The 24,696-nt window shown below is 39.7% G+C and overlaps 1 protein-coding gene across 16 annotated transcripts in view; it reads right to left on the bottom strand.

Annotated features, from left to right (window-relative positions):
• The window catches only part of LOC105477607 (contactin 4), a 1,037,214-nt gene that overhangs the window by 281,045 nt on the left and 731,473 nt on the right, over nt 1-24,696 (bottom strand). The window contains exons 1-2 of one of the 16 annotated variants that reach the window (XM_071092108.1): nt 17,789-17,898; nt 16,451-16,504 (exon numbers count right to left, since the gene is read on the bottom strand). The exons of 13 other annotated variants lie outside the window; for them this stretch is intronic. In XM_071092108.1, the coding sequence (XP_070948209.1) occupies nt 16,451-16,478 (28 nt within the window). In that variant the 5' untranslated portion in view covers nt 16,479-16,504; nt 17,789-17,898. Of the gene's footprint in view, nt 1-16,361; nt 16,381-16,450; nt 16,505-17,788; nt 17,899-24,696 lie in introns of those variants that run through there. 2 more of the 16 variants (XM_071092109.1, XM_071092110.1) reach the window with 2 other exon arrangements.

Genomic DNA, 24,696 nt, shown 5'->3' with positions numbered 1-24,696 from the left:
TTGTATTTTTTGTAGAGACAAGGTTTCGCCATGTTGCACAGGCTAGTCTGGAATTCCTGGGCTCAAGTGATCAGCCCGTCTTGGTTTCCCAAAGTCCTGGGATTACAGGTGTGAGCCACCATGCCCCGTCAGTTTCCTCATCTTTAAAAAGTGATTTCTGACCTAAAAAATAAAAATAACACCACCACCATTATTTGCAAAATTCTTTACAGTAATCCTGTGAGTTACATGATAAAACTCATTTTAATAATCTCAGAGAGGTCAAAATGTTGAAACTGAAATTTTGCTGACTCAAACCTTGGTCTGCCTTTGTTGTCTTCATCCGTCAATGCATACTATGTTTAAGACTCTGTAATTACTCTTGTGACACAGAGTTTACAGGCTAGCAGAGAATACAAGTATTAAATAAGCAACCAAATCCAAGCTCATTTGAATCTTATCTAAACAAAAGTAATAATATCTGTTAGGTCTGCAAAATGGTGATGGCAGATGCTGATTATCATCAAATACTTATCTATTTTATGTGCAGGATTTGCGTAAACATAAGATGATTTTCCTTGTAACAGAAGCAAGTCAAGAAAATGCACAAGTTATGGATGGCAGAAAAAGATAGCTCATTGGTCATCCTCTGAACTGCTTTTACAGAAGGTGAATAGGTCTATGACAGACATCAAACTTGCCCTGCTACAACCAAAGCAGTTGGATAAATTCATGCAACACTCACAGAAAATAAAGCGATTTTCCTGGACTTAGGACTTGGTGGCTGATTTGCCTGGCATGTTAAACAGAAAGTTCTCAAGCAGAACATTGCACAGCAAGCTTGTCAGCTGGGGGTCCCAGTCACATCGAGCACATCTGCCTACTTAGGCCCTTACTTTGCTGTGCTTGACCAATTCTGCTCCTTTCCCTTCTGAGGAGCTTGTGAAACGACTATCCCTGAAGATCTTTCAGAAAAAATAGCAAGCATCTGTCCTAGATGGCTGGGTCATTTACCTGATGGAAGGCAGCAAGCGGGCCCAGTGTATCTCTCGAGATCCACTATGGCTCAATGCCTTTCTCTCTGCAGTTCACTTCACCACAACTAATCCCTTTACATGGCCCCAAATACAGAAGATGGAACCTGGTCCAGGTGAGGCAGTAGCACTCAGAAGATGAAGATCTAACGAACTCAGGTTTGAATTCTAACTTCACCACTTAACGGTGTGACTCCATCTAAATTATTTTCCTTGACTTCATCTTGGTTTTCTCATTTTAAAAAGAGATAATAATTTTTCCCCTAAATAAGAAGTGAAATTATGCTTATAAATCGTGTAACCTGGCATGTGGTAAATGCAAAGCACTAAATGGCAATTGCTGCTATTATTATAATCATCATTATTATTAATTGTACCTTCTCAAAGAAAGAGCTACTTTACTTGGATACTCTACTAAATGGCTACACACCATAAGCATTTTTTCTAGTCTGTTGTAACCAGAATTAAGGGCCAGTACCAAACAATGGAAAACTTTACCCTTAATTTTGCAATCAGATATATACTTTTCCAAGTCTCCTCTAATTTAGCTTTTTATTTTCTTAAAAAAAAAAAATCTCTACATTGTTCTTTGGGTTACCCTCTATTTTCTACCAAAATAAATTCGAGGCCAGGCATGAGGCTCACGCCTGCAATCACAGCACTTTGGGAGGCCAAGGCAGGTGGATCACTTGAGGTCAGGAGTTTCAGACCAGCCTGGCCAACATGGTGAAATTCCATCTACTAAAAATACAAAAAATCACTGGGCATGGTGGCACAAGCCTGTAATCCTAGCTACTCAGGAGGCTGAGACAGAAGAATCGCTTGAACCCCGGAGGCAGAGGTTGCAGTGAGCTGAGATCATGCCACTGCACCCCAGCCTGGGCAACAGAGCAAGACATTGTCTCAAAAGAAAAAAAGAAATCTGAGTTGCATCCACTTTGGCAACTAGGTCAGGGCTAAGCCTTCTCAGGCATGGCAATTTCCTAATAATGAGGGTGCATAATAATAACTAAACATAATTCCACACTTTACATGTGTCATATCTTCAATTCTTGCAAGTGCCCCATGGATTAGGAATTACTGTTTTACAGATGAGAAAACAGATTCAGAGTAAAGGACCTTCCCAGAGACACACAGGTAATAGAAGAAGTCAAAATTTCAACCTCCACAATCTGGTTCTAGAGACCAGTATCTAATTTACTATGCCTATTTTGAACGGACAGGCAAATTCCTAGGGCTCCCGAGTTCATTTCATTAAGACTAAATGAATGCAGCATCTACATGGTAAAGATCCACCTGATCATGTAGTAGAGGAAATCCTCAAAGGCATAAAGAGAAAATAAAATAAAGGGGAATCCTTAAAAGCATCAGGAGAAAAAAAAAAAAGGACAGATACAATCAGAACTTTTTTTCTGTTTCTTAGAAGATCGATATGCTCATGTAGGTAGAGATCAAAGTCTTTGAGTGTTATATCTTTAAAAAAGAAAATTTTTCTTGTCATTTCTGACACAAATACAGAGGTTATCCTCTCCTGCAGGCCCTGGGATGCTAGCAGGGTTGCAGGGCTGGCTAGGGGGATTGGGTGATTCTAACAAAAGCTATTCAGCTATTGAGCTTAATTGTGTTTCCATTTAAGGGTTGGCATTCTAATGACTATTTTTTTAGAGCCTCTGAGGATAAATGCTTTTCAATTTGACCTTTAGAATAGGAGTCTTTATGGGATTACAATTTAATTGGAAAAGAATTTAACAAGACAGTATATTTTTCCAAAGATTGTGGAGAATAATTAGCCAAATAATAGTATTAAAAAATTATCGTATCGTAGATCCTTCTTTCATATGTATTTTTAAAAGTTTGCTTTTGAACATCTTAATTCAGTAAGAATGTTGTGAATGGGCAGCTGTGTCATTTGAGAGATCAATTATTTCTATCTCCAAATTCTATTTTATCATGATAGTATGAGGTAATACATGTTCCATCAGCTTATATTCCACTGGGTTAAATAATTCCAAATTATATCGCACAGTGAAATGAGTGGGTGTCTGCAAAATGGAAGGCCACAGTACACAGAAGACAATTCGCATTTCAAAACTCCATTTCCCTTGCGTGCCTCAATTACTTCTCTCTTCCCAAATGCCCACTTGAAATTAATGCTTAGAACTATGCCTGGTACATGGAAAGTACCCAATACACATTAGGTATTTCTGTTATGATGATGACTTGACGGTATATAGTTGTTACTCTTATTATTACATTATATATTATTAATAATACTATAGGCTGAACACAGTAATCCCAGCACTTTGGGAGACTGAGGTGGGCAGATCATTTGAGGTCAGAAGTTTGAAACCAGCCTGGCCAACATGGTGAAACCTCGTCTCTACTAAAAATACAAAAAAATTAGACGGGCGTGGTAGCAGGCGCCTGTAGTCCAAGCTACTCGGGAGGCTGAGGCAGGAGAATGGCGTGAACCCGGGAGGCGGAGCTTGCAGTGAGCCGAGATCGTGCCACTGCACTCCAGCCTGGGCGACAGAGCCAGATTCCGCCTCAAAAAAAAAAAAAAATTTAGCCAGGTATGGTGGCGGATGCCTGTAATCACAGCTGTTCAGGAGGCAGAGGCAGGAGAATCGCTTGAACCCGGGAGGCGGAGGTTGCAGTGAGGCAAGATCACACCACTGCACTCCAGCCTGGGTAACAGAGCAAGACCCTGCCTCAGAAAAAAAAAAAAAAAAAAAAACACACAAAACAATATGGCAGGACTGTATGATAAGTACACTTGTGCATGAGCTAACCTAATGAACCAACCAAGTGTGCTATTGCATCCTCATTTTACAGATGATGAAAAAGACTCAGAGAAGTTAAATAATGTGCCTGTGGTTAAATGGTAAATGGCTGGTAAGTGACCTAGACTAAATCTGAATGCAGGGAATCCAATTCCAGAAAATGCAATTCAATCATTACAGGATTCTTCTTTCTCTATTATTACCTTGTAAAAAGTTCAGACATTGACGAAATAAACACTATGGCTTTTATAGCAATAATTCCTGTATGTAATGATCACTGTATATCTCCTTGGTTTACTCCTTAAGTGGTAAACTAAATTTTTATGTTTATTTTATGTTTATTTTATTTTATTTATTTATTTTTAATAATGCCTTTTATGTTTATTTTATTTTATTTATTTATTTTTGAGATGGAGTCTCGCTCTGTTGCCCAGGCTGGTGTGTGGTGGCACAATCTCGGCTCACTGCAACCTCCACCTCCTGGGCTCAAGCAATTCTCCTGCCTCAGCCTCCCGAGTAGCTGGGACTACAGGTGCCCGCCACCACGCCTGGCTATTTTTGTATTTTTAATAGAGACAGAGTTTCCCCATATTGGTCAGGCTGGTCTTGAACTCCTGACCTCAGGTGATCTGCCCACCTCGGCCTCCTAAAGTGCTGGGTTTACAGGTATGAGCCACCATGCCTGGCCCAGATGCCTTTTAAAATAATCTTGGCAATAATTTACATAACAAATCAAATAGTTGATTTTTTTTTTTTTTTGAGATGGAGTCTCATGCTGTCACCCAGGCTGGAGTGCAGTGGCATAATCTCAGCTCACTGCAAGCTTCGTCTCCCAGGTTCATGCCATTCTCCTGCCTCAGCCTCCTGAGTAGCTGGGAAGACAGGCACCTGCCACCACGCCTGGCTAATTTTTTGTATTTTTAGTAAAGATAGGTTTCACTGTGTTAGCCAGGATGGTCTCAATCTCCTGACGTTGTGATCCACCCGCCTCTGCCTCCGAAAGTGCTAGGATTACAGTCATGAACCACCGCGCCGGGCCGATTTTCTTAAAATACCTTCAAGTTTTTGTTATTCCTCTTAACTATCAAGATCAAACTGTATGTTCATAGCATGAATCAACTATACCAATTTCTAACCCAGTTTTTGCATGAATGAGTGCCAAGAAACAATAGTTGAAATAAAAAATAGAACCATTTGAATAAATTACTGAGGTTACTTACTGCATTTAAGGTTAATATTTTATTTTTGGCCTCAAGAGTGACAATCAGATTTCACTCTCCTGAACAGCTGCTCTCCCTGACCTGTGATGGTAGTCACTATATAATTCAATTGCACTTCACAGAAATGGATCTAATAATTTTTAAATACAGAAAATCATGACCAAAACATTTTTTTCTTGAAGCTGAGCCACTCTTGGCTCCAGCAGAAACTTTTTAAAAAAAATTTCCAGAAGATAATGACTTTTAAAATGATAGATATGGGTTTTGATAATTACCAATACTTTTCATCATTATTTCAGATAATCAGGAGGTGGTGGTGAGGGGTGGGAATCACTTTCTTGTCTCTCAGTCTAAACTCAAATTGAAATGGGGTAATTCCCTTGATCCCTTCACAGGACTTGTGAAGGGGTAGCTTGCTTACTCAGCCCACAGATCTTAACCCCTTGAGGGAGGGGGAGCATGCAGGTAATCAGGTGCAGAGGCTGGGACAAGCACTTCTGGGCAGCTGGCAGGAGCAGAACTCTGTGCAGAACCGCTGTAGTATCTAGGGGTTGCCTGTGGCCCCTGGAGCCCCAGAAGGTATGTGTTACAGTGTGCTCTTTTAGCTTTGCTGTCCATGGACAGCTTAAGTGTTAAACAACTCAGTGGAGGGTCAGTCTGACAGCCTCTTGCACCCGCACCCGGGTCCTTGTCCAGCATCCAGGAGGAATGAGGTAACACAAACAAACTGGAGGGTGGTGAATGTGGAGGCTTTCACTGCCAATGAAAGTGGCTCCCAGCAGGAAGCGGGGGCTGGAAAGGGGATGGAGGACGAGGGTGGTCTTTCCCTGGAGTGTGGGTGCCAAACTCCTTTCTAACCATCCCCAGCCCACATCCTCTCTGACTGTAGTCTCCGATGTCCAGCTGGTTCTTCACCTCTCAATATTCAGACACCTCTTCTCTCCTCTGCCATGGCTCTCTGCTCTGCCAGTGCGGTCTGGGGTTTTTACGGGTACAGGATGCGGGGTCAGGGTGGGCCAGGGTGGTTCTGGAAAAGGCAACATTTGGGTGGGAAAACAGGAAGACATGTTCTCACTTTGGGCCATGGGTCCAGGCTTGAGGGTGTGGCCCTCACCAGGGACTGCCCTTCTACCCAGTATTTCCCTGCCTCCTGTCCATATCAGAATATCCACTTCAGCAGAGCCACCACATGGGGTGGCAGCACAAATTATGCAATGTAATCCTGCCATTTGAGAGGTTTTCCTGACCACTCCTTGTCGAGTTTCCTTCCAGTTCCCATCGATCACAAAACCAGCTGTATTTTCACCGTAACTTGTTTGCTTTATACATTTGTGATTATTAATTTTATATGTTAATTTGACTGGGCCAAGGAGTGCAAAGCTTAAACATTATTTCTGGATGTGTTGTAAGGGTGTTTCCAGCTGAGATCAGCATTGCAATCAGTGGACTCAGCAAGGTACACTGCCCCCGAACTATGCGGTTGGCATCATTCAATCCACTGAAGGCCTGAGCAGAACAAAAGAAAGAGGAAGAGGAATTCATTCCTTTTGCTTCCTGCCTGCCTACTGAGCTCAGATATTGCTCTTCTCCTGCCCATGGCCTGGAATTTACACTATCAGCACCCCTGGTTCTCAAGCATTCAGACTTGGACTGGAATTATACCACCAGCTTTCCTAGGTTTCTACCTTGCAGGCAGAAGGTCATGGGACTTCATGCTCCATAATCATGTAAACCAATTCATCATATTAAATCTCTCTCTCTCTCTCTCTCTATATATATATAATATATATATGTGTGTGTGTGCACGCATGTACAAATGTGTATTTATATACAAATAGAACACATGTACGTGCCCATGTCTTTGACTAGAAGAATGAATAAATAAGACTCTAGGGAGTTATGGTGTCCAGGACCAAGTAAGCCAAGTTTTGAGAGTATATCCAAGCAGGAACTACTCAAGTGTAATCAACCAGGAACTCAAAAAGAAAGAACTCATTGGTTTAAAATCTTATCTATACTCATACCAGCACTTACGTCTGTAGGAGAAAGGGAACTAGTGCTTATTGAATACCTTCTATGAGCCATAGTATTAAATTCTTAAAACCATCTGGTCAGGTGAGTCATATTATCTCTTCTATCAGAGGGGGAAATGAAGTTCAGAGAGATAAAATACTTGCTCAAAGTGAGATGGCTGTCAGGTGGCAAGTACAGCTGGGATTTTAATCCAGCAATGTCGGCTACCAAAATTCTGCTTTTTCTAGGTCACTGTAGTGTTCCCACGTTATTTCTCCCTGCCTAATTGCTTTTTCTCAGAGAAAATATTGCTGGGTTTTGCCTGGGTTCAGATCCTATTTCTCATGGCATCATCTCAATTTTGACATATTGTACCAATATGATTCAGCCCCAAAAGAGTTATTTTAATTAAGTCACATATATTAATGGTATAGCACACCTAGAAGGGATCTTAAAAACGATCAAGTTATTCAACCTGGTTTATTTTGCAGATAAAGAGAATGAAGAGCAGGATGGTTACATGCCCTGCCCTTCTTTATGCATAAAGATCAACGAAGACAGCAGGAGTTGAACTTCTTTCCTTCCTTGGGGGGTTTAATGGATTGCTTAAGTTATAACCCATCCTTGCAGTCTGGGTCAACTTACTAGTACATATTTGATAAATGTTACCTGTAAAATGACTCCTAGAATCCAGCATGGAAGATTCCTTAGTGGTCACAAAATCATAAATGCACCAGAATGAGAACCAAAACGTTTAGACGTCAGCTTAAAGCCATTTTACTAAGGGCAAGCTGAGCCTGAAATGCAAACCACTTAACTTCCAGCTTGATGTTCTTTCAGTGCTGAAAAGAACTGCAGTCATCACATGATTTTTCTTTCCTTAGTTTGGTTTTATAAGCATCAGAGTACGGTCTAAGTGTGAATATTATTTCTACCACTTCTTAGTTGTATGACTTCAGTCAAAGACCTTAACTTCTCTAAAACCCAGTTTCCTCATCTGAAAAAAGGGTCTAATTATATTTTCCCTGTATTGTGTTTTGAAGATCAAATGTATGTGGAAGTGTGCAATGAACAAAGTTGAGTCTATCAGCCCAAAATGTGTTGTGCTTGCCTAGCATAATGATTAAATTGTTTTCAAAACAGTATAGGTGGTAAGGGAGAGCACATGAGCTCCAGTCTGCCATAATATCCACCTGTCTCTTTTGGCCTTGTATCCATTCCCTGTTCACGCATTCATGTTACATACCCAGTCCCCACACACGTTTGAGTTTCTCTTTCCTGAAAGAATAATAAAAAATGGTGGTTGTTATTATCCCAATTTTCTAAATGTCTATACGTAGAAATTTCAGCAGGAAATATAGTAAAGATAACCAATCTGTACAAACTAACATTTGAAATCCTAATAGAATAGTCTATTCCCTGACAAACATACACCCAGAAGACCAGAAAGGTTTATGGTTAATAAAAGAGTATATTGACCTTTCCTAGGGAATTATGCATGGCACCTTTATTACAAATACTGTAAATTGAAAACGAAGCAAGAAAATTATAGGGTTCAACTAACTAAAGAAGGGATTCATCATGAACATTCATTAAATGTCAACCTGGTGGATTAGGAACAGCAGCAATTAGCCTGCAGTGATCAAATGATATTTCAAAATGCCAAAAATGGATTCGTCTTTAAGTTACAACTCTTCTACAGTCTTGAGTTCAAATGCCGTTTTATAACATAAGAGACATGAAATTTGTTTGAGATTTTTCTAAGCATTGCAAACATTTCAGCACTAAAATACTGTTAGTTTCAATTACTCTAGAGAAAAGTTTAGAAGTTAAAAAGTTTAAAAGCCTGAATCCTGCTGAGAAAAAGCCTGAATCCTGCTGAGAAAAACCACAATTAGTTTCTAACTACTTCCTTTGGTTCCTACTATAACCCCTTATTCCTTCTGATCCCTTGATCCCAGTGATAATCCAGTGAACTGCCTCTGGAGGTAAAGGAGAGACACCCTGTGAAAACAATAGGTATAGTGTGGAGAGGGACAGGAAGTCCTAATAATAGCATTCAGACTGCAGCTAACAGCTGTGACCTTCTGCAAGATGAATTATCTCCAAGGCCCCAGTCTGCCTCACCTTTATTTTTATTTATTTTTTCGAAACAGAATCTTGCTTTGTCACCCAGGCTGGAGTGCAGTGACATGGTATGGCTCAATGCAGCCTCGATCTCCTGGGCTCAAGTGATCCTCCCACCTCAGCTTCCTGAGTAGCTAGGACTACAGACATGTACCACCACTATGTCCTGCTAATTAAAAAAAAAAAAAAAATTAGTAGAGAGAAAATCTCACTATGTTGCCCAGGCTGGTCCTGAACTCCTGGCCTCAAGTGATCCTCCCACCTCTGCCTCCCAAAGTGCTGTGATTACAGGCATAAGCCACCACACTGGCACTCCTCACCTTTAAAGTTAAGGAACTGGATCAGTATTCTCTAGGATCCCTGACATAGCTAAGTAAATAGATGGATCAGGCCAGGACACCCAAGAGAAACACAAAACTGATTCCAGGTCACTCATTGCTCCTAAGATGATGATCCCTTTGAAAGCACTTCATAAAGATGAAGTTGCTTTTCCTCACCACAGGGCTTCAGGATACATGCCTTCTTTTTCTTTTGTTATGCATTAAAGAGCAGAGAAATAAAGAAAAGCAGTAGCTTATCCCGAAAGCCCCAGGGAATGGGCACTAAAAAGATTTTCAAAGTGAGGTGTTACTAGTTTTCAATCCCCAAACTGAATCATGACTCCTGGTCTCCTGTTCGCCCAGTGGTATATCATAACTTCTTAGAGAAACAGCCAGAATGTTCTGGGACTTATGCTAATTCTTTGTTAATAAGGAAGGTAGGAACATTTAGAAACTGTCGATTCCTTCCCATTAAAGCGGGTGCACACACACACACACACACACACACAAAGAAGGTAGGAATCAGTTATGGGCATATATTATATTTTCAAGTCTTCAAGACCACTAGGAAGCTGTTGCATCATGGAAGGCAGACTGAAAGGGTTCATACAGCATCCAGAGGTAACTTGCTATAAACCACCAATAAAATTCTAAGCCCCTCGCTACCATTTAATAGACTTCCTCCTCAACCAGGGCTCTTAAGATGTAACCTGAAAGACTGATTCAGGCCACAAAGGGAAGAGGGGTCAGACATGCCTCATTATATCTCTCTGCCATTAACATCAACACAGACTTAAGTCTGATAAGAAACACTTTACAGCCTGTTCTCTCTGAAGCCTGCTAGCTAAAAGCTTCATTTGCATAATAAAACTGGTCTCCACCACCTCTTATGGCAACCCAGACATTCCTTTATATTGTTTAAATTTACCCAAAGCCTGGAAGCACCCCCCACCTTTGAGCTGTCCCACCTTTCTGGACCAATACAAAGTATTTCTTAAATGTGCTTGATTGATGTCTCATGCCTCCCTAAAATGTATAAAAAAGCAAGCTGCACCCCGACCACTTGGGCACATGTTCTCAGGACCTCCTGAGGGCTGTGTCAGGGGCCATGGTCACCCATATTTGGCTCATAATCTTCGAATAGTTCAATTAATATATTAACATTCAAATAATACCTCTTCAAACAAAGAGTTTGACCCTTTTCATTGACATTGCTCACTCACACATGTATCCTTAGCATACAGCTTAGATCTCATTCACAGCACAGTACTATGCTTGCTCTTTTTCCCATTTTTTAAAAACTTTGCAAAGCATTTCACATTTGATTTGTTAATGATGATAAACCTGCAAGATGGCCAACTGTTTTCTCCATAGTTTCTAAAGGAGGAATGAAGAATACAGAAGAATAAAGACTATAAATGGTATTTATTGAATTCAGTGAGTTTGAGCTTTCTGGAATTAAGATGAAAAGCACCTTTATTCCTCGTTTAGGTGGATATACTGTTTCAACTGGTCTTATGGCATGTTTGTTGGTTTCTTTCCTTTTCATTTGAACCTCACTGCTCCATGTACATTTCTTTTTATTTTTCTCATTTCTACTCCTTTGAGATTTTGGCAGGACCATAATTGATTTGCCTCCTGCTTTCCTAGAGTTCCCAGAACAGTCTCATGTGCTCAAGTGGTATTTAAGTGTAGATCAAAATATTCTATTTAACTTGGGTTTGGAATTGTGAGAGATAATTACAATCAGCAAAGAATTCACAATATCTAAATTGTATAATGCAGGAATGCTAAAGATTATTTAATTCTCTATGACAAACAGCATCACAACTTTACCTCTCAGGAAATGAAAATGTATTACTATAGATATGAAAGTGGCATTTTTTCACCTATACGGGCTTAGAATCTTAAGGGCATGAGTATGTACTGGGGAGTAGCAAGGACCACAAACTCTCTTGCCCTTAAGGGTCAGAAACCAATGTTAGATGAGTGAAGTAGGCTGGTGTGATTTCATATGACATATAAAATCGAAGTGGTAGAAGAACAAATCCATATAGAGGAACTTAATGGCAGACATGGTTGCCAGAAATTCCATGTCTTTAAGAGAAGCTTAAAATGCAGATTGTTTTCTGGAGAAACTACTTAAAAAATATAGTGTTTTATTCTTATGTGGAAGCCAAATAGAAAACGTATAAAAGAGAACATGCCTCTATATTGAGAGTTGGAAGATCCAAAGCCTTTTAGAGATTTTAAACATGTTTTTAGGGGAACAGGGCTGAGAGGGCAGGGAATCCATTTCACAGAGGCCAACAGGCACACATGATCTCCTACACTATAAAGGTCCATGCAGTTAAGCACTAAATGTCTGATACCAGAAAAGGCATTAGTAAGAAAAACTGTGGTGCTTACTACAGCTAAATTAGAAATACTTTGTATCATTCTGCTTCAACATTTGGCCCTCACAATGTAGATTTGCAGGACAACTAGTTTTATCTTATTCTTATATGTAACATCTGTTGGATCGGAGTACACATCAGATATATGCACTAACATTTTCTCTTCCATCACATGCTGCCTGTTACAGCTGTGGGATTAAGACCTCCCCACTACTTTTATCCTTTTATCAGGGAGTACTTAAAGTGATAATGGTCAGTTAGTTCTTCAAATAAATGAATAAATTAAAAATATTCTCATGTCACTATCTGATGTTGGTATGAATTCTTGAGAGTTAATAGTGTACTAATTTGAAATAATGTATTGCTAATCTACTCTATTAGCCAGTTATCTTTATGAAGGCTTTTAAGGATATCGTAAGAATTTCGACTCTCATTTTAGGACTTAACAATCACACGAATCACCACCATCACTTATTGTGTGGCTTCTAGATACTTCAAAAATACATGCTCCTGTTTATTGCCCATGTGACGTCACAAGGTATGTATTAATATCTTCATTTTAATATTCAGAAGGGAGCACTAAAGTTTTGAGGAAATTAAATGACTTACACAACGTTCATCAACCTAGTAAGTGATAGGGCTACCATTTAATCTCTGATTAGTCTCACTCCAAAGTTTCCACTCTTCAACCTCTGTTTCCGTCCAACATAATGACTAAAAAAATAATAAAATTGATTTCTAAGTAGTAACCAACTGTAGCTCATGCCTATAATCCCAGCACTTTGGGAGGCCAAAGCAGGAAGATTGATTGAGCCCAGGAATTCAAGACCAGCCTGGGCAACATGGTGAAACCCCACCTCTACAAAAAAAAAAAAAAAAAAAAATCAGCTAGGCATCATGGTGTGCACCTGAGTCAAGATTGCACCTCTACAATCAAGCCTGGGTGACAGAGTGACCCTGTCACAAACAAACACACAAATGAACAAACAAAAAACCCCAAACAACAACACAACCTGAAAAGGAAGCCATTAAATGTTGGTCTAAGATTCAAGCCATTTCAACATGGTGATCTTAATAAAATCATTGCTCTAACTACCCTCCCCCCACCAGATAAAAATCATACAAACATGGCTTGCTTCCTGAAAATGCTTTCATTGTCAGCTATATATAAAACAATTACTTTGCTGATCTTTTAATCATCTGAAGGAAATAAATGCCACTATGGGGCATTAAGAGGCTAACATAGTAGAGTCTGGGCTGCAATTATAATTTGTTTCTTAGCAACTAATAGCAAAAGTTATAAAGTTGGTTCTAAACCATCTATAAGAGGCAGCATTACAGCCCCGGGAATATTGTGACAGTCCTTAACAGTATAATCTTGTGAGTAATTTGCTTTTGATATTATCCTAAGATAAATCATTTTGGATCTGCTTGGTCAAAGCCCTAAAGAATTCTCATTAAAAGTCAGCTATTATTATGTGTGTTGTTTTCTTCCCCTCTCTCCTCCATTATACTGAACCCGCTGAATTGGTTATTTCATGCATTATAATAAGTTGGATGGAATCAGTATGATAAAAACAGATTCCTTTAATAACTAGGAGAAAGGAGTTCATCACTATAATAGTTCCATTTCCTGTCTGAAACAGCACTTACTGAATGTAGTCATGGTTAGAGTAAATTAAAATTTTTATAATGAATATGAGTGAGAACAATAGGAATTTTAAAGAGTTCTATATGCTGTAAACAGAGAAAAACAGTAGTGAAATTTGAGTGGCTCTGGGTCTAACAGCTTAGGTGATTTTCTGGTGAGAACTTGCTTTCAAAAAATCACGAGTGGCTCATATTTTGAGAACATAATTTAATTTTTTGGCCTACAGGAATACTATTCTGTAATTTACCTCAAAATCTTTAAAATAATTGTATCATGCTTTTCTCTTATACATACATGGATAACATGACATACTTCTGGGACAGTTATTTCTTAAAATCTAGGACAGGTACTGTCTACTGAGAAACAAAATTATTGGATTATAATACAAAGACATATTAATAGGTTAAGTCAATGAAAGAGAAATATACCTTTTAAAAACTTTCATAGAGAAAAGCATACAATTATTTGGTTATGCATGTTTGGAAATATGCTGGTCAGATTAGAAAGAATTTGTGTCCTGGGTAAAAGGACACACATTAGAACTGGCCACTTGAGGGTGTCTTGCATGAGATACCTCCCAAATAAACCAAGAATTCATGACTCCATCTTTCCTGTTACATGCTGTGTGGCAAACAGCAAAGCCTACTCTCCTGGCTACTTTTAAGGTGACTCAGTTTATAGTAACTGGAAGATCTGGTGCCTTGATTGGTCTTTTGTCCTTTGTTGCTACTAGAGAGGGTAGGGTCACTTGACCTGATGTTGAAGGGGTAATCCGTGCCAGGTACATTAGCTAAGACAAATTTTTATTTGGTCGAAAACTTAAGAGCAAATATATTCCCTGATAGAACCTACAAACACACTCTTAGAAATATTAGTTGGAGAGCCTTAGACGGGTAAGCATTAACTTTCGTTGTTTTCAATCTTTCTTTACTAAATTTAATGGGGGAAAGCATAATTAAACTGAGATAGATATGGAATATTGAGTAGTCTTATAGTTTCCTCATGTTAGGGGTATTAACCATGGGTTATACGAATTTCTGTTTAAATATCAGAAAAATGTCATTTTCCTGAAAGCACAAAGGATCCTTAAATTCAAAGATGTCAGCTGGGTGTGTTGGTGGGCCCCTGTAATCCTTGCTGCTTGGGAGGCTAAGGCAGGAGAATTGCCTGAACCTGGGAGGCAGAGGTTGCAGTGAACTGAGATCGAGCCACTGCACTCCAGCCTGGGCAATAGAATGAGACTGTCTTAAAAAAAAATGTATGCTGTCTCTCCTGGAATAGAAATTAGGGATTTTCAATATATCTTATACGCATACCCACCCCCACACACAGTCTCTGCATCTTTTACCTAAGACATATAAGATGCTTGAATGAAGTGGGTATGTCTGTTTCCATTTAGAACACATTTGTAACTGAGGACGTTTTACTCTATGGGCTCATCAAAAACTTATTACACAAAATTTAATGCAGTTAAATTTAATCGAGAGAAACCTATAGGTCAATCAACAAATATTTATTGATCATTGGCTTAATAACAAGCTCTGTGCTGGGTTCCAGGGAACCAAAGAGGAGGAAGACACAGAACCTTCCCTCAAGTTTACAGTCTACCAATTCTACCAAGAGGAGAAGGAATGTCACACAAATTCACGTGTAAAAGAAAATGGATAGTCTGTCTATTAGGCCCTGAGGAATGTTGACTCTGGAGATCAAGTCACAGAGCTTGACCTTTTAATTACTTATTTTCTGTTATAGATTAACTTCCTACCTTATTTCCTTATTCCTGGCTCAGAGAAGATGGCCCTGAGATAGAAGACCCCTTGACTGAGACAACAGACCCTTTGACTATTACATCCTGAATGTGGAATATTAAATATACATGATTATTCTTTCCAAAAAGAAAAAAAAAGAAACACTACTTACAACAAACCAAATTGCTGTTAACTATTCACCAACCCTGTATGGAAAATGATGTAATCCTTTTCATCTTCCCCAGACCTTGCCAATATAAGAGGAGCCCTCAAATCTCCCCACTTTGGAGCCATGACTCCACTCTTTTGGAGTCTGTGTCCTCCTGAGTGGCCATCCTCAAACTTTGTGTTCAAATAAGTTCAATATTTAATTATTTCACCTGAATCTGGTTATTAGGGTTGACACATGCAATAAATATGCTATGACATAAGTATGTATAAAATGCAAAGCACAAAGGCAGAAGGGGTCAGTTCAGCCTGAAGAGCAATACTTCAATCAACAAATATATGTTAACTGCATATATGGGTCAGGTCCAACGCTAGGTGTTGGTATTATAGCAGTGAATATATTATAAAAGGTTCCTGCCCTCATGGAGCTCATATTGTAGTGAAGGAGACAGACAATAGCTTAGTGAAAAAGATAAAAATAGATAATCAAAGAGTGATAATAATTGTGCTGTTGCAAATTTTTAAAATGTTATAGAAACTAAATGGGCTGGGTGCGGTGGCTCACATCTATAATCTCAGCATTTTGGGAGGCTAAGGCAGGCAGATCACTTGAGACCAGGAATTCAAGACCAGCCTGGCCAAAATGGTAAAAACCCTCTATGTACAGAGGAGTTTTGTATGGGGAGGAGGGCCATGGTGGGAGAACACGGGAGCAGAAGAGATGAGGCTTGAAAACAGATTAATAAGAATGAACTGGCTGGAAATAAAAACACTAAGCAGTATTTGAATTCTCAAATAAGCCAATGCAATTCCCTAAAGGAGTCCATGTGAACGTTTAATTGTTACAGTCACTGTACAAAGCATATGGATCAGATCATACAAGAGTAATGCTTTTAAGATGCAAAGGCAAACCATCACTTACGTCTGCTGGAAAGTCATTACTGTCCCACAAAGCGTGATGAATAAAGAGCACCAGCAGGCTGCTGGGTGAACGTTATAAGCACAACCAACCTTTTGCGAAGCTGAGATCACTGTCCATGCTTCCAAAGAAGAGGACTGTTCAGGCTATGGTTGAAAGGGAATTGATATAAGAATCCTGGAAATCTTGCAAGTACAACAGGCTATTTTGTAAACTGCCTCAATGTGCATCTGCTTCATGTTCTTGATGGTTAATACAAATAAGAAAACAGTATTAAATAAACATCTTGAAACCAAATGATGTTGTCTCATGGGATACAGTTATACATTGGTTCCAAAACTGCTGTAACAGTCATCCTCCTGCAGTCTTTCCAAATGAAAACAAAGAGACACTCTCTAGCCTGAAGGAGTGTTATTCTATTTGCTGTCCCACCTGACTAGGTCTAGTATGCAGTGTTAAAGTTCAGTTCTTCTTGAAAGTGTTCCAAAACTCAAAATACATAAACTATCAATTGTTTTCTAAAGTTCACAGGAGTTAAGTGAAGAGTAACCATTATTTTTCAGTCAATTATTTGTAGAGCAAATGGGTCCCTCCTTCATTTTGATGCACACAAGGAAAGAAATGAAGTGTTTGGTTACTTTTAAAGTAGAGGAGATAAGTGAGATACCATAACATAAAAGTGATGTGGAAGAGAGAAGCAACAATGGCTATAGGAAAGGTAGGTTGATCAGAAGCAAAAAGCTTGGCAGATGAAATGGAGATTGGGGTGGGGGCAGTGCAGCTGACATATCTTTTCTTTTTTTTTGTTTTTGTTTTGAGATGGAGTCTTACTCTATCACCCAGGCTGGAGTGCAGTGGTGCAATCTTGACTCACTGCAAACTCCACCTCCTAGGTTCAAGCTATCCTTTTGCCTCAGCCTCCCTGGTAGCTGGGACTACAGGCGTGAGCCACTGTATTTGGCCTAATCTAACTTTTCTGGACTAATATTTGTCTTAGTCAAAAGTCTACTACATTGAGGCTGGGCACAGTGGCTCATGCCTGTAATCCCAGCACTTTGGGAGGTTGAGGCAAGTAGATCACCTGAGGTCCAAAGTGCAAGACCAGCCTGGCTAACATGGTGAAACCCCATCTCTACTAAAAGTATAAAACTAATCTGGGTATGGTGGCAGGTGCCTATAATTCCAGTTACTTTGGAGACTGAGGCAGGTGAATTGCTTGAACCTGGGAGGCGGAGGTTACAGTGAGCCAGATCATGCCACTGTACTTCAACCTGGGCGACAGAGGGAGACTCTGTCTCAAAAAAGAAAAACAAAAACAAAAACAAAACGTCTACTATATTGAGATGAAGGCTTCATTATTACTCAATACCAGAGTTTGGTAACCCCCTAAGCCTGTAATCCCTACAGGGAGTTTAGAAAATACAACATACTTGTCATCCGTAGACAAGGAAGTCTGTCTACAGTAAGGAATTTCGGCCTTACTGAAGAAATTCAGGAGCAGGAACCCAAACCAAACACCCAGTCTCATCTTCATCTAGAATCATACATGCATTACCTTTCTGAGGTCTTCCTCTAGTTGCCAAGTGTTCTCTATGCTGCAATCAGTGTGTCATGGAAAGAACCCCGTAAGAATGTTGGATTCCATTCCCTACCTACTACTTATCAGAGCAAAATGTAAAACAAAACTTAAATAAGTTACTATATCATTGAATAAAACTTGTACAAACTTTACACCTAACAAGTCAGTACTACTACCTGCTTATTAATAAACCTTGTATCTTTAAACTTTCTCTTTCAGTCTATTAAAATATACAAAAATTTTGTCAACTTGAAAAAATATATAAAGCAACACTTCTAGGCTGAGGCAGGAGAATGGCGTAAACCCGGGGGGCGGAGCTTGCAGTGAGCTGAGATCCGGCCACTGCACTCCAGCCCGGGCGACAGAGCCAGACTCCGTCTCAAAAAAAAAAAAAAAAAAAAAAAAAAAAAAAAAAAAAATAATAATAATAATTAAAGCAACACTTCTTTGACTCTACACTCCCTTCAGCTAAGCACTTTTTCTCTTTCCTTCTTCAGGTATACCCTTGCTTTTTCTACTTATTGACTTCCCATTTACTCTGCAACCCCACCACTAAAAGATTAACTAAAGCTCATTACTTTACAACCCCATTGTCTGGATACTGGCCTCAAATCTCCGACGAAACTGCTCTGGCAAAAGTCAATTCCATGTTGCCAGATCCAGTGGGCATTTTTCAATCCTTATCTTATCTGATTTCTCTGTTGTATTGGACATTTTCAACTGCTTCCTGAAAATGTCTGTTCTCTATCCTCTCCTGATTCCTATCTCTTCTTCTCCTCCCTTTTAGTCTTTTTTGAGGGCTCTTTCAACTTCACCTACCCTTCAAGCACTAGTTTCCACCAAGGTGCCCTTGGTTTGCTGCTTTTCTTTCCTTTTTGGATGATCTTACACACTCTCATAATTTTAAATCTAATATTTATGTTCATGTCTATTTACTGTAAACCTTCAGCCCTACCGATGTAGTATTTCTCATATATTCAACTGCCTGATTAACATACCCACTTGAGTATCCTACAGATAAGGTGACTTTACATCCTAGTTTTCCTGAAATAATTGAGGTTTACATTTATTGTCCTGGCAAAATTATTGATAGTGGCACCTTTGACACTCGTAAGAATCCAGGTTGTGTGATGTATCACACAACTTGGTATGTCTTCAAGTAAATTTGCCACCTCTTAGTCTCCAACCCTAATCTGATTCCAAAGTTAGTCAATGATACCCCACCATCCAAGATATTAGACTTTAAAGTCAACCTATAATCTTTTTTTTCTTTCTTTCTGTACTCTTTACTCTCAGTCTCTGTCCCTACCTTCACCCAAACCATCCAACAAACCTTGATGATTTCACCACAAAAAATATTTTTCAAATATGTCTCCTCTACTTTCACTGCTTTTGTCTTAGGATAGACTCTCATTATTTCCCACCTGCAATATTGGAAAGCCTTCCTGTTTTCCAGATTCTGGTATCCTAGCGCCTTAAATGCCCATTCCAAAATGAAGCCACAGTAATCAATTTCTAAAATGCAAACCTGTTTATACCACTCTGCTGGCTTAAGACCCTTTGAAATTGTCAGCCACCAAAAGATTAACTAAAGCTCATTAGCATGTCAAACAAGGTCCTCCATGATCTCCCCCCTTAGCTCTCTCTCTCCCCTTGTAGCCGCCCACTCTCCACTTCATATTTGACAACCTTGAAACATGGAATGTTTCCATGTCCCCTGCATATCCATGAAGAGTCAGGCTTTGCTGTTCTTGTCGCATGAAACACCCTGCCAGCTCTCTTGGCCTCTTTAACTATCAACCATCTGTCAAGACTCTGCTCAGTCATTGTCTCTCTTGGGGAGCCTACTGTGTACCCCAGGACGGATTACATATTGCTTCTCCATGTTTTCATTACATACTGTGCACACTGCTGTCTTTTCATTTACCACATAATATCCTGGAATTAATACTGTATGTCTTTCTCTTCCACTAAAGTACAAGATCCTTCTTATTTATTTTTACTCCTTTCAGATTTTTTCTTTAGATCTTTTTCTATTATCTTCTTTCAATAAAGGATGCCTTGTTTTATATAAGACATTTATATAATTAGAAGAAAATATGTCAACATACTTTGTCTCAATTGGTCCTTAAAATGGCCATTTATACATCATCCCCATTATACAGAGAATGAAACTGAGACTCAGAGAGGTAGAATGACTTGCCAGAGGTCACATATTGGAGTGACAAGTGTGAGAGAGAAGAGGCAGTCATGTAAATATCGTGGGTAATTCTGCCCATCATGTGGCTTGATCAATTTCCAACACTGCATTAGAGATCGTGGACCCGGATCTCTTTTATTTTTCAGTTTCAATTTTCACTGGCTTCACATACAGTATCTTACCATATTGTAGAGTATTTAAAGATACCCATTTCTCATGCAACGTGGCTCTAAACTTAAGTTAATTCTTCACCTGATGTTCAACCAAAGAAACAATTACTTGTCTGTTCCATCCTCGGGGGAGAGGTGGCATGTCTGTCTCCAACATGGGTATGTACACTTAGAACTTAAGAGAATTCTGAGGGTAACTTTAATGACAGTCATTTTGCTTTAAGTGCTGACCTTGGAAAAAAATCTCTGTGAAGATGCATGAGGCCTCCATCTTGCTCTTTCCATTTTAGACCACTCAGGGATGCTAGACCCTACCAGTGAAAGGGAAACAGTATTTTTTAAGCACATATGTGCCCCACTCTGAATTTTTAATAGAAAAGCAAATCAAAAAATATGGAAAACACAGTAAAACACATTGTTAATATCACCTGGGTATGCATTGTACATATTTCTGGGAGTTATCTGCCATGCTTGGTAGCAGAGCCCCTGAGCTATGCCTCAAATGGTAACTGGTCTCGCACTGAACATTTCACCATACACTAAGCATTGCCTCTAAACTCTTGCTATTCCCACTGCGTCAGCTTTTCAAACAGCAGTTCTTAGCCACATGACACTTAGATTTACATTCTTTTGCTCAGCCCGGTCCACTGATTATCTCTAGCCCCGGATAGTTTCTGTTTGTTTACTTTCCTTAATCCTTATGGGTCAGTGCAGTGATGCATGTGTAGAAGCCATGCAAGAAAGATCTGTAGGAAAAGAGACAGTATTTTGCAGAAATCTGAAGCTTTTATGATACCTTTTCTTTGGTAGAGCCAGACTGATGAGGGATTTTATAACAATGCACTTCCTCTATTGGGATGAAGGAAGCTGAGGGCCCTTGGCCCTTCCCCACCAGGGAAGGTTTGTGTGTGCAAAAGGCAATACTGCCTTATAGTAAATGGTTTTAAATCTCTAACATTTTCCTCCAAAGCTAAATAGAAAGAGATGGAAGAGGGCCAGGCATGGTGGCTCACGCCTGTAATCCCAGAACTTTGGGAGGCTGAGGCGGGTGGATCATGAGGTCAGGAGTTCAAGACCACCTTGGTCAACACAGTGAAATCCCGTCTCTACTAAAAATACAAACGTTAGCCGGGAATGGTGATGTGCGCCTGTAGTGCCAGCTACTCAGGAGGCTGAGGCAGGAGAATCGCTTGAACCAGGGAGTTGGAGGTTGCAGTGAGCTGAGATCGCGCCACTGCACTCACTCCAGCTTGAGCAACAAAGTGACACTTCGTTGTAAAAAAAAAAAAAAAAAAAAAGAGATGGAAGAGAAGTCACTCCTTGTTCTTCTGCAACAGGATGTAACTATTCTAACCATGAAACTAGCACAGGTCCCAAGGCCCAAGAGATGGCCTCTAGGGGATGCCATAGGAGGCTGGCATTGATTCCTGGAGAAAGTCAGCCTGTCTTGCTGCTATTTTTGATCTGCTTGTTGCAGACCCTTGGCTCCACTGATGATTTCTAAGGGCCTGTGCTGCAGGCAAGAAGCACTTTTACTTGCCACCCATTCTATGATCTGTATGTTGTTTTTTTAAAACTCTGGTTTATAGACTGTTGGATTTAATGGAGCAATAGAATTTTAAGGGGAAATATGGGGTGTGTGTGAAACCAACAAAGGTGTTTTTTTTTCTTTTTTTCTTTTTTTTTTGAGACAGAGTCTCGCTCATCACCCAGGCTGGAGTGCAGTGGCACGATCTTGGCTCACTGCAAGCTCCACCTCCCGGGATCGCGCCATTCTCCTACCTCAGCCTCTCAAGTAGCTGGGACTATAGGCGCCGGCCACCTCGCCCAGCTAATTTTTTGTATTTTTAGTAGAGACAGGGTTTCACTGTGTTAGCCAGGATGGTCTCGATCTCCTGACCTCGTGATTTGCCTGCCTCGGCCTCCCAAAGTGCAGGTATTACAGGTGTGAGCCACTGCTCCTGGTTGAAACCAACATCGGTGTTTCTAAGTATGGATACTAAAAATTACTACCAGTACCGCAATTTTGTACCATAATCAATACATAAAAGACAGAACTTTTCAACGTGAAAAATTACAGAAAGCTAATATCAAGAGAAAAACTGTCCTTTGACTAAATACTGCCTTTTTTTTTTTTTTTTTTTGAGAGAGTCTCGCTGTGTTGGATGGAGTACAGTGGCACAATCTCGGCTCATGGCAACCTCCACCTCCCGGGTTGAAGTGATTCTTCTGCCTCAGCCTCCAGAGTAGCTGGGACTACAGGCGTGCGACCCACACCTGAATAATTTTTTTTGTATTTTTAGTAGAGATGGGGTTTTACCATATTGGCCAGGCTGGTCTTGAACTCCTGACCTCATGATCTGCCCGCCTCGGCCTCCCAAAGTGCTGGGATTACAGGCGTGAACCACTGCGCCTGGCCGCCTTATTTTAATAATGTAGTGCATATTTGCGTAGACTGGTGAAAATTTCAGTATAGATAAGTTTTGGGAACCAGCATTTGAAGGTGTGCTCCCAGAATATCTTCTTCACAAAATAGGAATAGATGTCAGATACCTACTAGTAAGGATCTCTTTCTTTGGCTTCAGGGTGGACTCGATTTTAAATGAAGATAGCAATGTGGTATAATGACTAGACTTCAATACTTGAAGTCAAAGTCTGGGTTTTGATAGTCGGATCTGTCCCTTAATGGGATCAGGAACTTGAGGAAGTCACTTCCTATTTCTGAGCTTCACATTCTACATGTGTAAAATGGGGATGGTGATGATGATAAACCATACTTCACAGGCTTTGTAAAGACTAAAAGATAAAACAGATTTGAAAGTACTTTCTAAAAAGGAAAACGGTAAAGACAACTGTTAGTTATTTTTTTCGAGGCATTAAGTGGTGGCTTGGGTTATTAAGGAGTAAGTGAAACAGTAGACACAGAGGACCAACCCACTTTCTGTGGACAGGGTGACAATTTCCTGAGCGTCACAGTCCTAAGTGCCATTATAAAATAGATAGGGGAAGTCATCAGGACTGCTGTGGAGGTGGCTGGAGAATGAGCTCCCATTGGTCCACCATGTTTAAATCACAGGCTCTCTACAGTGAGCTGAACAAGACTGTTCTACAAATCCAGTAATTACTTTACTAATTTCCATGTTTCTACCAATACAATTTCAGCTAAAAGACAATTTGTAGTTAACAAATTTAATATTGAGCCAATTAGTCAGATTACCTACCTGCTAACTGTAGCCACATTGATTTTTGTTGAAATATTAATTATCCAAGATAAGATTTCCTGCTTAACCTTCAAAACAAGCTTAAAATGCACTATTTCACATCATTACCAAGGTTAAGAGGAAGTTGCTTATGATGTGATTACAATTTATATTACCGGATTCACCATTCATTTCAGAAGCATCGAGGCCACCTGGTCAAATGAAGGATACATTTGTGATGTTTAATTTCCAGCAGGAAATGGCAATGACACTCAAAGTAATAAATATGAAGGCTCCACAGATGTAATACATTTCATTCATCTCTAAGTGCCACTCTGACCATTTTACCTACATTTCTGTAATTTAAAAGCCTCAACCAAATGTAACATTTATGTGCAAATGTTTTCCAGCCTCACCATTTGGTTGGCAAACAGCAGATGACCTTACACACCCGCTGCTATGTGACAATATTTTAAATTCTTCTGCCTTCTAACCACTTAAAGAAAAAAATACTGAGAAGGCAAGCTATTTAAGCAGCTTTTATTGAGCACCAGCTGCCTGTGAGCACTGTACTATGTGTGGGGTTATCAGGTAAGCCACAGTTGTTGCCACTGATGAACTTCCATTAAAGACTTTGCCTCTTATTATTGTAAGATGTGATCATAGAGCAAATCTGAGACAGAAAGGGGATCAGAATCCACTGTTTGAGATTAGTTTGGTACTCTCAAGTAGAACATTTTTCTAACTGGCTGTGTATTTTCCACCATGAGGTATTCCATGAACTCACTCTCATTTCTATTGTCTGTCAATGGGGCAACTAACTGAAAATTTAAAAAACAAAAACAAAAAAGCCCACTCACTCAGTAAAGGCGATAAAGAACACTTATATAAACTTCGTTTTTCAAGATACACTAACTAGTCCCTGATTAGCTGAAGCAAACACTGCGTTTATTTTAAAAATCAATCACAAAAAGCAGTTCAATAAGAGAGAGAGAACTGTTACTCCGGCATGTCTACATACCCCTGATCAAAAAGGTACGCATACGCCAATCACTTGATAACAAAAGAAATAAAGTCTTTGGAAGATCACCCTGCCCCGCCTCCCCAGATCAATATCACTTCCAAAAGGAAAGCACATTCATCTTGTCTCTGAATTTATTTTGCATGTTTAGCTCTAAAGTGTGAAGAC

This window comes from Macaca nemestrina, chromosome 2, assembly GCF_043159975.1.
Source record: "Macaca nemestrina isolate mMacNem1 chromosome 2, mMacNem.hap1, whole genome shotgun sequence".
Classification (NCBI taxonomy): Eukaryota; Metazoa; Chordata; class Mammalia; order Primates; family Cercopithecidae; genus Macaca; species Macaca nemestrina.
Note: the sequence above shows the minus strand (reverse complement) of the source record. Positions and strands in the feature narration are given on the sequence as shown.